At 46.4% G+C, this 13252-nt stretch overlaps 1 protein-coding gene across 1 annotated transcript in view; it reads right to left on the minus strand.

Annotated features, from left to right (window-relative positions):
* Positions 1 to 13252, minus strand: part of LOC138638067 (mucin-4-like) — a 497598-nt gene that overhangs the window by 472680 nt on the left and 11666 nt on the right. Inside the window, exons 2-5 of the mRNA XM_069727050.1 lie at positions 12266 to 12394; positions 3728 to 3847; positions 3215 to 3325; positions 2947 to 3060 (exon numbers count right to left, since the gene is read on the minus strand). Coding sequence (XP_069583151.1) covers positions 2947 to 3060; positions 3215 to 3325; positions 3728 to 3847; positions 12266 to 12394 — 474 coding nt within the window. The remainder of the gene's footprint in view (positions 1 to 2946; positions 3061 to 3214; positions 3326 to 3727; positions 3848 to 12265; positions 12395 to 13252) is intronic.

A 13252-nucleotide genomic window follows, 5' to 3' on the forward strand; every position in this document is an offset into this window, starting at 1 on the left:
CGCGATATCACTCGTGAGTAATGATAAAAAGGGCCAGCAGGGTGTCCTTAATAGTTCCATAGTCAAGGCAGTCTTGAGATCCAACTGACCTGTCAGCATTCCGTGCCCGACCAGTAGTCCACAGATATTTAGCACTATCAGCTATAGGCACCTGGTGCATCAGCATTAAAGTCTCAAAATCTTGCAGATGGAAATGAGATTTAATGTAGAAAAATGTAAAGTAATGCACCTAGGACAGAGTAATCCTATATCTGCATATACATTAAATGGGAGTATACTCAGGATGATAGAACAGGAGAAGGACTTGGGTATTCTTATTACAAGTAAGCTGAGCAGCGGTACTCATGCAGCAGCTGCAAAAGCAAGCAAGATTTTAGGATGTATAAAAAAAAGAGATAAAATCACTTGTTCCCAACGTATTATTACCACTTTATAAATCAATGGTGAGTCCACATCTAGAATACAGGATCCAGTTTTGGGCTCCACACTTTAAAAAGAGTATTCAGGAGTTAGAAAGTTAGAATCAGTTCCAAGGCGGGCAACTAGATTATTACAAGGGATGGAAGGCGTCTCAAATGATGAGAGGTTGGAAAAGTTGGGCTTGTTTAGTTTAGAAAAAAGACGCCTCAGAGGAGATCTCATTTACATGTATAAATATATGTGTGGCCAGTACAAAACACTGGTACATGACTTATTCCTTCCAAAGACCTACTGAGGACTAAGGGGCACTCATTATGGGTGGACGAAAGAGTTCTTTACAATTAGAGCATTCAGACTGTGGAGTGCCCTACCACAAAAGGTGGTATTGGTAGACACTATAACAGCTTTTAAAAAAATCTGGATGATTTCCTTGATACACATAACATTGCAGTTTATAGTTTAAATTAGTGACAAAATGTACAATTGTTGGAGAAAGGTTGAACTTGATGGACCTAGGTCTTTTTTCAACCTATGTAGCTAAAAGACTTTATTCTGGCTGTGTTTTTATTTACTATCTGACTATGGGGTTACAAATGGAGAGGTCCTATAGATGTCTCTACATTAGGGTTGAGCGAAACGGGTCGGCCATTTTCAGAAGTCGCCGACTTTTGGCAAAGTCGGGTTTCATGAAACCCGACCCCTGTGTGGGGTCGGCCATGAGGTCGGCGATCTTCTGAATCTGGTATCGGAATTCCGATCCCGAGTTCCGATATGTTTGCAATATCGGAAATCGGTATCGGAATCCATATTTAAGTGTAAAATAAAGAATTAAAATAAAAAATATTGCTATACTCACCCTCGGACGCGCCCTGGTACTAACCGGCAGCCTTCCTTCCTTAGAATCAGCGCGTGAAGGGCCTTAGATGATGTCGCGGCTTGTGATTGGTCGCGCGACCGCCTATGCGACCGCTCGCGCGACCAATCACAAGCCGCGACGTCACCGAAGGTCCTTCAAGCGCTGATTCTTAGGAAGGAAGGCTGCCGGAAAGAAGCAGGGCGCGTCCGAGGGTGAGTATATTCCTATCAGCGCTTGAAGGACCTTCGGTGACGTCGCGGCTTGTGATTGGTCGCGCGAGCGGTCACATGGGTGGTCGCGCGACCAATAACAAGTCGTGTCGTCATCTAAGGCCCTTCACGCGCTGATTCTAAGGAAGGAAGGCTGCCGGTTAGTACCAGGGCGTGTCCGAGGGTGAGTATAGCAATATTTTTTATTTTAATTCTTTATTTTACACTTAAATATGGATCCCAGGGCCTGAAGGAGAGTTTCCTCTCCTTCAGACCCTGAGAACCATTGGAATCCCAATGCACTGCATTGGGTTTCGTGTTTCGGCCGACCCCGACCCCGACTTTTTTATAGGATCGGCCGATTTCACTCGACCCGACTTTTGAAAAAGTCAGGTTTCGTGAAACCCAACCCGATCCTATAAAAGTAAAAGTCGCTCAACCCTACTCTACATTACTAACTTGTGACATGATGGTTATCAAAAATAGAGGGGAACCCACACATTTTTTTTAAATTTATTTATAAAGTAGGCGCTGGCAGATGAATACTTCCATCAGTTGCCGGTTTGGTTTTAGAGAAAGAAAATAAAGCTGCTAGAATGTCCCAGTAAGCATGTCCTATACTTTTTCCCCCTTGTCATTTCTCATTATTACACATATCTTAATTAGTGTACATTTATGGTTTGATTTCTTTGCTTATGTGGATTGAATGGGTTGTTACTAGTGTTGAACGATACCTTCCGATATTTAAAAGTATCGGTATCAGATTGTATCGGCCGATATCCGAAAAATATCAGATATCGCCGATACCGATACCCGATACCAATACAAGTCAATGGGACACAAATATCGGAATGTATCCTGGAATGGTTCCCAGGGTCTGAAGGAGAGGAAACAAAAAAATAAAGAATAAAAATAAAAAATATGGATATACTCACCCCTCCGGCGGACCCTGGACCTTAGCGGTGTAACCGGCAGCCTCTGTTCCTAAGCATGCAGGGTGAAGGACCTTCGATGACGTCGCGGCTTGTGATTGGTCTCGTGACCGCTCATGTGACCGCTCACGCGACCAATCACAAGCTGCGACATCATCGCAGGTCCTTCACTCGCTCATTCTTAGGAAGGGAGGCTGCCGGTTGCAGCGGTTACAACCAGGGCGCGTCCGAGGGTGAGTATATCAATATTTTTTATTTTTATTCTTTATTTTACACATGAATATTCATCCCGATACTGATTTCCGATATCGCAAAAATATCGGAACTCGGTATCGGAATTCCGATACCGCAAATATCGGCCGATACCCGATACTTGCGGTATCGGAATGCTCAACACTAGTTGTTACCGAAATAATTTTATATCAGTAGCAACTTTAGAAATATATGTACTTAGAAAATTGGTGACATATTCAATACTTATTTCACACCACTCTATACATGAAAAAGAAAACCATCATCACCATCTTACCCATAGTACACTGCGGTCCTGTCCATCCAGGTATACACTGACACGTGTAAGAGCCAAGGGTGTTAATGCAGGTGCCTCTAGAACATGGATTGTTTGTGATACATTCATCAATATCTATTGAAGAAAAAACAAAGAGTGAAATCCATGATAATATATTTTCATGTAATGTATTAAATCAAGATAAAGGTCCAGTGAACAACAGCCCAGCTATATATCTGTTACCTACAATACATTATGTCTTATTTCATTTGGAAAAACTTTTTCTTACCTTTGTCACAGATTTGTCCCTCCCATCCACTGGAACAGGAGCAGGTAAATCCATGCAGTCCATTAACGCACAGTCCATGGTTACATGGGGAATGATTGCAATAATCTTTTTCTAATAAACAATAATAAATCACATCATATTATATAACATAAGAGAAAAGATACAAGTAGAATATGGAAATTAGATAAGAAACTACATAGAGCATGATACTTGTATACAGTTCAATTTGAACTACAGGAAAAAACACCTTGTTGTCGGGAGATTTTTTTTGTTACTGACAATATTGGTAAATTCTACAATATAAAAAGATTGGGACTGAGGTCTGGGTGCGTGAAGGTAAAATATATTCTATACTGGTGCAGCCTACCAATAATCTGCATTACTGTGATAGTGAGGCAATAACCTTATATCTAATACCTCTTATACAACCTTTCATGATTTGATGTCATTTTGATTACAGCTCTACCATTCAATATAAAGCTTTATTAAATTTGAGTTAAAGTTTAGCCTTACGGATGCACTGTGTAGGGCTGACTGGATTTGGAGTGTAACCATCTTGACACGAGCACTCATATCCACCGATAGTGTTGGAGCAAAACTGTTCACAGGTTTTCTGTTCACATTCATCGACATCTGGAAGTCACAAAAGTAGATCTGGTTTAGAATCGCTAAATTGTTACATTTAGGTAGATTAACAGTTAGAGATCCAAAACAGTGGGCAACACTGAAAATAGGACAATGTGAACAGCTGGCAATATCTTGTTTCAAATACAGGTTAACTTTTGTCAATCTTCACCTGTATTTTTACTGAATCATTGACATCTGTTCATATGGGCAAATAAACTATATATATATATATATATATACATATATATATATATATATATACAGTATATATATATATATATATATATATATATATAGTAGAAAAAAAGGAACAGCACAACTCTAGTACTTATCTTCAGGTGCAGGGCCTCAAACAACCAGTCCAGCGATTGCAGCAAGTTTACAGACACTCAAAAAAGAGGCAGCACTCCATAGTTTAAGTGAAAAATGTGGAAGGTTTAATCGACCCACATAGCCGGGCGACGTTTCAGCTCTATATATATATATAAGTATATATATACAGTTAGGTCCATATATATTTGGACAGAGACAACATTTTTCTAATTTTGGTTATAGACATTACCACAATGAATTTTAAACAAAACAATTGAGATGCAGTTGAAGTTCAGACTTTCAGCTTTCATTTGAGGGTATCCACATTAAAATTGGATGAAGAGTTTAGGAGTTTCAGCTCCTTAACATGTGCCACCCGGTTTTTAAAGGGACCAAAAGTAATTGGACAGATTAAATAATTTTAAATAAAATGTTCATTTTTAGTACTTGTTTGAAAACCCTTTGTTGTCAATGACTGCCTGAAGTCTTGAGCTCATGGACATCACCAGACGCTGTGTTTCCTCCTTTATGATGCTCTGCCAGGCCTTCACTGCGGTGGTTTTCAGTTGCTGTTTGTTTGTGGGCCTTTCTGTCTGAAGTTTAGTCTTTAACAAGTGAAATGCATGCTCAATTGGGTTCAGATCAGGTGACTGACTTGGCCATTCAAGAATATTCCACTTCTTTGCTTTAATAAACTCCTGGGTTGCTTTGGCTTTATGTTTTTGGTCATTGTCCATCTGTAGTATGAAACGACGACCAATCAGTTTGGCTGCATTTGGCCGGATCTGAGCACACAGTGTTAGGACTGGCGGAACGCACCAAGAGAGATGATATAGATGCGTTCGCAGTCCGGGGTCCACCGTGCAGGTGAAACCTGCTGCTAGGAAATGACAGACAATATGGCGGTATTCAAAAGTATACACGCGTGGGTTAAACCTCACCCAGCGTGAAGAAAGCGATCCTGTTGCGTCACAGGACCGCGGTACCGCACATAGAGCACGAGCAAGTGGTCAGCGAACTAAACCCCAACAGGGATTGTAGTCCGATTAGACCCTTGCTGGCACTACACCGCTACTGGGTGTGAAAGGGATAATATAATTAAGGCACCGAAGTGCGAACTGTGCTGTGCTGGCAGGCACCACTAAGCACCCAGACGTGGGTCAGGAAGCGCACACTGGCGCGTGGCACCGCACTGGCGGTCACAGCAGTAGACGCTGACACGTGTGTGACACGTTGAGTGATAAGTCGGGCGCTAGATAGCAGCCATACTCCATACGCGAACAATCATACAATAGGGTAGGGGTATTTAAAGAACGACTTGCACTCACAACAAACACACGTATTAAATTGTACACTAGCGCATGGCCGTGCGGTCATGCGCAGTTTATATAGTTGCAGGACAGGAAGTGGCCACAGAAACTTTGCCCTTCCAAGACCTGCCAAGAGGACCAATAGAATGCGCTGCAGAGTCTGAGCACATGACCCTCGATCTCCAACGGGAGATCTTGCCCTGGGCATGCTCAGTGTGCGCAGACAAGGACTTAGTCCCAGAGAAGTCCACTCGCTGCTGACCAGTATAGGCTTTACAGGCAGAAGCTGGAGAAGCAGCAGTAACTCTTCTCACAGAGTCACACTGAGCAAGACGCTGGGATCGACGTCCCTGCTGAGCAGGCTCCACTGCGGCTGGAGGAGAATGGGAGACAGCAGCGGAGACGGATCGAGATTCCCCCTGTGCAGCAGAGGAAACTCGACTCCTAACATTACCCCCCCCTCCTAGGCCCCCCCCCCTCCTTGGGCCTCGCTACGTTCGAAGGCAGCAATGAGCTGTGGGGCCCGAATGTTTTCAGCAGGCTCCCATGACCTGTTCTCTGGACCATAACCCTTCCAATCCACCAGATAGAACTTTTTGCCGCGTACCACCTTACACCCCAAAATAGCGTTCACCTCGTAATCGTCCGTAGACGAATCCGATGTCCCGGCAGATGACTCGGAAAAGCGGGACATGTATACGGGTTTCAAGAGGGACACATGAAAGGTGTCGGTGATACCCAAGCGTGGAGGAAGAGCCAGGCGGTAGACCACAGGATTAACCTGTTCGAGAACCTTGAAGGGACCCTAGTAGCGAGGCGCAAACTTAGTGGACTCAACTCGCAGCCTGATGTTACGGGCGGAGAGCCACACCAAGTCGCCAGGAGCAAAGGTCGGAGCGGGGCGCCGATGAACATCGGCGGAGGACCTCATTCTCTCCTTGGAAGCCCGAATGGCATCCTGAGTGCGATCCCAAATGTCCCGTGCCTCCACAGCCCAGTCTGCCACCCTGGAATCGGCAGAAGACACGGGCATGGGCACAGGTACCCGCGGATGCTGACCATAGTTAAGGAGGAACGGGGTCTGTCCAGTGGAGTCAGCTACAGCATTGTTAAGAGCAAACTCCGCCCACGGTAGCAAAGATGCCCAGTCATCTTGTTTAGCAGAGACAAAATGTCGCAGATATGTGACCAAGGTCTGGTTGGCTCTCTCCACCAACCCATTCGTCTCGGGATGATATGCCGAAGAGAGATTCAACTCGATACTGAGAAGGCGACAAAGCTCTCTCCAGAACCGAGACGCAAACTGGGGACCCCGGTCACTGACAATTTTGTCTGGCATACCGTGAAGACGGAAGATGTGTTTAACAAAGGTAGCCGGGGAAGCGGCACCAAATGCACCATTTTAGAAAAATGGTCGGTGATAACCCAAATGACAGTACAGCCACGTGACTTGGGCAAACCCACCACAAAGTCCATCCCGACCATCTCCCAGGGCCTGTCTGCCACCGGCAGAGGGTATAACAACCCAGCTGGCCGTTGACGGAGAGACTTATTTTTGGCACAAGAGACACATGCCCGAACGTAGTCTCCAACGTCACGAACCATATGTGGCCACCAATACATTCTCGCCAACAACTCAGATGTCCTCTTTGCCCCAAAGTGTCCACCCACTCTGGACGAATGAGCCCACGAGAGAACCTCCGGACGCAAATTGATGGGGACAAAAGTCTTGCCCGGAGGCACAGACTCAAGCGAAACCGGAGCTACGGTTCTCAGACTCTCTGAAGGGACAATGAGCCGAGGCTCGTCCTCCTCCTCCACAGATGACACCAGGGAGCGAGAGAGAGCATCAGCACGAATGTTCTTCTCCCCGGCGAGATAATGTAGAGTGAAGTGGAACCGGGAGAAAAACAAGGACCATCTGGCCTGACGAGAATTCAGCCGCTGGGCTGTCTGTAAATAGACCAAATTCTTGTGGTCCGTGAAGACTTGGAATGGGAACCGAGCACCCTCCAAGAGATGTCTCCATTCCGAAAAGGCCAACTTCATTGCCAGCAACTCCCTATCCCCGATGGAGTAATTTCTCTCCGCTGGTGAGAAGGTTTTTGAGAAGAAGAAGCATGGATGCTTCCGACCTTGAGCATCCTTTTGATAGAGGACTGCTCCTGCACCAACAGAAGAGGCATCCACCTCCATTAGGAATGGCTTATCCACATCGGGACGATGTAAGATGGGAGCGCTAGCAAAGTGGGACTTAATAGAAGTGAAGGCCTTGGAGACCTCTTCGGACCACGATTTAGGATTCGCTCCCTTCTTGGTGAGGGATACCAAGGGAGCTACCAGGGTTGAGAAGTGGGGGATGAACTGACGATAGTAATTTATGAACCCCATAAAGCGCTGCACCGCTTTCAGAGAATGGGGTTCCTGCCAGTCCATCACTGCCTGTAGTTTGGCAGGATCCATAGCCAATCCCTGGGCCGAGATGATGTAGCCCAGGAAAGGTAAAGACTCCTGCTCAAACATACACTTCTCCAATTTGGCATAGAGGGAGTTTGCCCGTAGGAGGTCGAAGACTTTGCAAACATCTCTCCGGTGGGAGTCAATATCTGGAGAGTAGATAAGAATATCATCCAGATAGACTACGACCGAGGTGGAAAACATATCCCGGAAGATATCGTTCACAAAGTCTTGGAAAACGGCTGGGGCATTACAGAGCCCGAAGAGCATCACCAGATATTCATAGTGCCCATCCCTGGTGTTAAAGGCCGTCTTCCATTCGTCCCCCTCACGGATGCGAATCAGGTTGTAAGCACCCCGCAAATCTAATTTAGTAAATACCCTTGCTCCCCGAAGTCTATCGAATAACTCAGATATCAAGGGCAAAGGATACTTATTCTTAACGGTGATGGCGTTAAGACCCCTGTAGTCTATGCATGGGCGCAATTCCTCATTCTTCTTCTGAACGAAGAAGAACCCTGCCCCAGCAGGTGACACTGACTTCCTAATGAATCCTCTTGCCAGATTTTCCCGGATGTACTGTGACATTGCCTCCGTCTCCGGGAGAGATAGCGGATAAACTCGACCCCGGGGAGGCTCAGCACCAGGCAAGAGATCAATAGGACAGTCATAGGGGCGATGAGGCGGAAGGACCTCCGCCGCCTTTTTGGAGAACACGTCTGCATAAGACCAATACTGCTTGGGGAGAGAGGATAGATCTGCGGGTACCTCAGTAGTAGCAACCTGAACGCACTCCCTCTGACACCTACCCCCACAAGATTCACCCCAACCCAGAATTCTGCCTGAAGACCACTCGATATGAGGAGAGTGGTACCGTAGCCAAGGTATTCCCAACAGGACCTCATCAATTCCTTCCGGAATGACGAGCAGAGAAATTATCTCCTGATGAGATGGCGACATGGACAGAGTAAAAGGGATGGTCTGGTGTGTTATCTGTGAGGGCAATGTCGACCCATTCACCACTCGCACCGTTACTGGTTGAGCAAGCATAACCAGGGGTATTGCGTGACGTTGGGCAAAGGCAGAAGACATAAAATTTGCCTCCGCCCCAGAATCCACGCAGAGCTCTACCGAGTGGGAGAATGAGCCAATAGTAATTGTCCCCTTAAAGGACAACTTAGAGGCAAACGTCGCCGTGTCTAGTGTACCTCCACCTACTACCACTAGACGCTGACGTTTTCTCGACCGCTGAGGACATCTGGTGGCTAGATGTCCTGACTGCTGGCAAACATGACAGACCCTGAGTGCACAAGCGGTCCGGGACTTAGATCCTGCTTGTGACACTTCCCTGGCCTCATGTGGCTCAGGAACCAGGACCGGAGATTCCAGAGGTTTGGCAAAAGTAGGAGCCAGCCGAAACCTCTGCCTACACTGGGCTCGCTCTAACCTCCGCTCGTTAAAACGGAGGTCAATTCGAGTGGAGACAGTTATTAACTCCTTCTGTGTGGCAGGAATCTCCCTAGTGGCCAGAGCGTCCTTTACGTGGTCAGCCAAGCCCCTCCAAAATATGGGGATAAGAGCTTTATCCGACCAATCCAGCTCAGATGCTAAGGTGCGGAATTGGACGGCAAAATGACTGACCAAGGACTCACCCTGAGTTAATGCCAGCAATTGGAGCGCAGTATCATGGGTGACTTGAGGTCCTAAAAAGACCTGTTTCAGAGCGCTCAGAAACAGCGGAGCACTCTGCACCACATGATCGCCACGCTCCCACAGCGGCGTAGCCCATTCCAACGCCCTGTCCGACAATAGAGACAGAATAAATCCCACCTTAGCCCGCTCTGTGGGAAAACGTGTAGCCAGGAGCTTGAGGTGAATAGAGCACTGACTCACAAATCCCCTACAAAACTTGCTATCACCAGAAAATTTTTCTGGCAGCGGGAGGCGAGATAATGTCGGAACAGGGGTGGCAATGGACATAGTAGCTGCAGCCACGCTGGCAGCCTGTACAGCTACTGCAGTAACATCCACAGCTGAGGTCGCGCTCTCGAGAGCCGCCAACCTACCCTCCAGCTGCTGGATATGCCGCAGAGATTGCTGTTTGTCTGTCATCACTAGCCAGACCCTGGCGCTAGTGTAATGTTAGGACTGGCGGAACGCACCAAGAGAGATGATATAGATGCGTTCGCAGTCCGGGGTCCACCGTGCAGGTGAAACCTGCTGCTAGGAAATGACAGACAATATGGCGGTATTCAAAAGTATACACGCGTGGGTTAAACCTCACCCAGCATGAAGAAAGCGATCCTGTTGCGTCACAGGACCGCGGTACCGCACATAGAGCGCGAGCAAGTGGTCAGCGAACTAAACCCCAACAGGGATTGTAGTCCGATTAGACCCTTGCTGGCACTACACCGCTACTGGGTATGAAAGGGATAATATAATTAAGGCACCGAAGTGCGAACTGTGCCGTGCTGGCAGGCACCACTAAGCACCCAGACGTGGGTCAGGAAGCGCACACTGGCGCGTGGCACCGCACTGGCGGTCACAGCAGTAGACGCTGACACGTGTGTGACACGTTGAGTGATAAGTCGGGCGCTAGATAGCAGCCATACTCCATACGCGAACAATCATACAATAGGGTAGGGGTATTTAAAGAACGACTTGCACTCACAACAAACACACGTATTAAATTGTACACTAGCGCATGGCCGTGCGGTCATGCGCAGTTTATATAGTTGCAGGACAGGAAGTGGCCACAGAAACTTTGCCCTTCCAAGACCTGCCAAGAGGACCAATAGAATGGCCTGCAGAGTCTGAGCACATGACCCTCGATCTCCAACGGGAGATCTTGCCCTGGGCATGCTCAGTGTGTGCAGACAAGGACTTAGTCCCAGAGAAGTCCACTCGCTGCTGACCAGTATAGGCTTTACAGGCAGAAGCTGGAGAAGCAGCAGTAACTTTTCTCACAGAGTCAGACTGAGCGAGACGCTGGGATCGACGTCCCTGCTGAGCAGGCTCCACTGCGGCTGGAGGAGAATGGGAGACCGCAGCGGAGATGGATCGAGATTCCCCCTGTGCAGCAGAGGAAACTCGACTCCTAACAACACAGTATGTCTCTGAATAACTCAGAATTCATTCGACTGCTTCTGTCCTGTGTCACATCATCAATAAACACTAGTGACCCAGTGCCACTGGCAGCCATGCATGCCCAAGCCATCACACTGCCTCCGCCGTGTTTTACCAATGATGTGGTATGCTTTGGATCATGAGCTCTACCACGCCTTCGCCATGCTTTTCTCTTTCCATCATTCTGGTAGAGGTTGATCTTGGTTTCATCTGTCCAAAGAATGTTCTTCCAGAACTGTGCTGGCTTTTTTAGATGTTTTTTAGCAAAGTCCAGTCTAGCCTTTTTATTCTTGATGCTTATGAGTGGTTTGCACCGTGCAGTGAACCCTCTGTATTTACTTTTGTGCAGTCTTCTCTTTATGGTACATTTGGATATTGATATGCCTACCTCCTGGAGAGTGTTGTTCACTTGGTTGGCTGTTATGAAGGGGTTTCTCTTCACTATGGAGATTATTGTGCGATCATCCACCTCTGTTGTATTCCATGGGCGCCAAGGTTTTTTTGCATTGATAAGTTCACCAGTGCTTTCCTTCTTTCTCAGGATGTACCGAACTGTAGATTTTGCCACTCCTAATATTGTAGCAATTTGTGAGATGGGCTTTTTCTGTTTTCGCAGCTTAAGGATGGCTCGTTTCACCTGCATGGAGAGCTCCTTTGACCGCATGTTGACTCCACAGCAAAACATTCCAAATGCAAGCACCATACCTCAAATCAACTCCAGGCCATTTATCTGCTTAATTGAGAATGACATAACAAAGGGATTGCCCACACCTGCCCATGAAATAGCCTTGGAGTCAATTGTCCAATTACTTTCGGTCCCTTTTTAACCAGGGTGGCACATGTTAAGGAGCTGAAACTCCTAAACCCTTCGTCCAATTTTAATGTGGATACCCTCAAATGAAAGGTGAAAGTCTGAACTTTAACTGCATCTGAATTGTTTTGTTTAAAATTCATTGTGGTAATGTCTATAACCAAAATTAGAAAAATGTTGTCTCTGTCCAAATATATATGGACCTAACTGTATATATATATATACTTGTTCTGAGCACTGCCCACCTTTTTAAATTTGTTATGTATTTAGGTTGCTGTGTTAAAACTCGTTGGCTAATATCAGCATACAGTATCTTGCTTAAGTGCTGATTTATTTGTTTTTTAAGATAGATAATATTTAATGATTAATTGCTTTTACCAATGTGCAAAACTAAGTTCCTAAACTCACCTAAACACATTCTCTCCAACTGTGTAGGATCAGGAATATAGCCATTGTTGCACAGACAAGCAGGTGTCATAGTTCCAGGCTTGAAATAGCACTTGCCATTCTCACAAGGAAGGTCGCACACGACAATTGCTAATAGAAGAAAATATTAAAGATACAAGCAGATAATTCCAGCTGATAATGCAAAGAGAATTTTATATACATTGTTGTAATTAAATTAGAAATGTATTGTGGATTTTCTAACTGTAACTGATACTGATACAAACCATCCCTAAAACATTATGGAACACCCACTAGGGCCGTGGGGTACTCAGTCCAGGGTCTGGTACATAAGGGGATGTGTCATGGCAGTGACCAGGTCCGTGGTCCTGGGCGCTCATGTAAGAGGAAATTGATTAAAGTTTATGTTCATGACGCCACCTGTGGTATTCGGTCAGCAGGGACCGACACTGCTTAAAGGGGTAATCTGGGGTGATGTTATGGCAGCTACATGGTATAACTTCCCACAGGTGAAGTTGGGTCCCCAGGGCTCCCGGTGTATAGATGGAGATGGTGAGTGGTGCAGTAAGAAAAGTGGACACAGGTTTGCAGTCTCTTTACCTGGTTTACTGAAGCTTCAGGCGACCGCAGTCAAGGGTCACCAGATCACAGGTACAGGCAGGATCCGGCCGGCTTAGAAGCGAATCCAGAGTCCCCTTTACCAGGTAGAGATGAAAGCCCTCCTCAAACGGTGGTGGTGTTGTAGTCCAGTAATGCATATGGCTTCTTATAAGGTCCTCACAGTTCCACTCTGCACCCATATAGGTTAGGAGGGACACAAACCTGTATGACAGGTGACTCGAGACTTTTTACAGGGTCTCTATCACGACCCGGCTCTATGTGTCACTGTGCCTCCTGGGTGTAAAGTCGGACAAGTAACTTAAAGTCCAGCTGTCCTGCCGGTTTCTGCTATGCCTCTTAGAGTCTGACACGGCCTCGGTCTTCCGGCTA

Source organism: Ranitomeya imitator, chromosome 5, assembly GCF_032444005.1.
Source record: "Ranitomeya imitator isolate aRanImi1 chromosome 5, aRanImi1.pri, whole genome shotgun sequence".
Taxonomy (NCBI): Eukaryota; Metazoa; Chordata; class Amphibia; order Anura; family Dendrobatidae; genus Ranitomeya; species Ranitomeya imitator.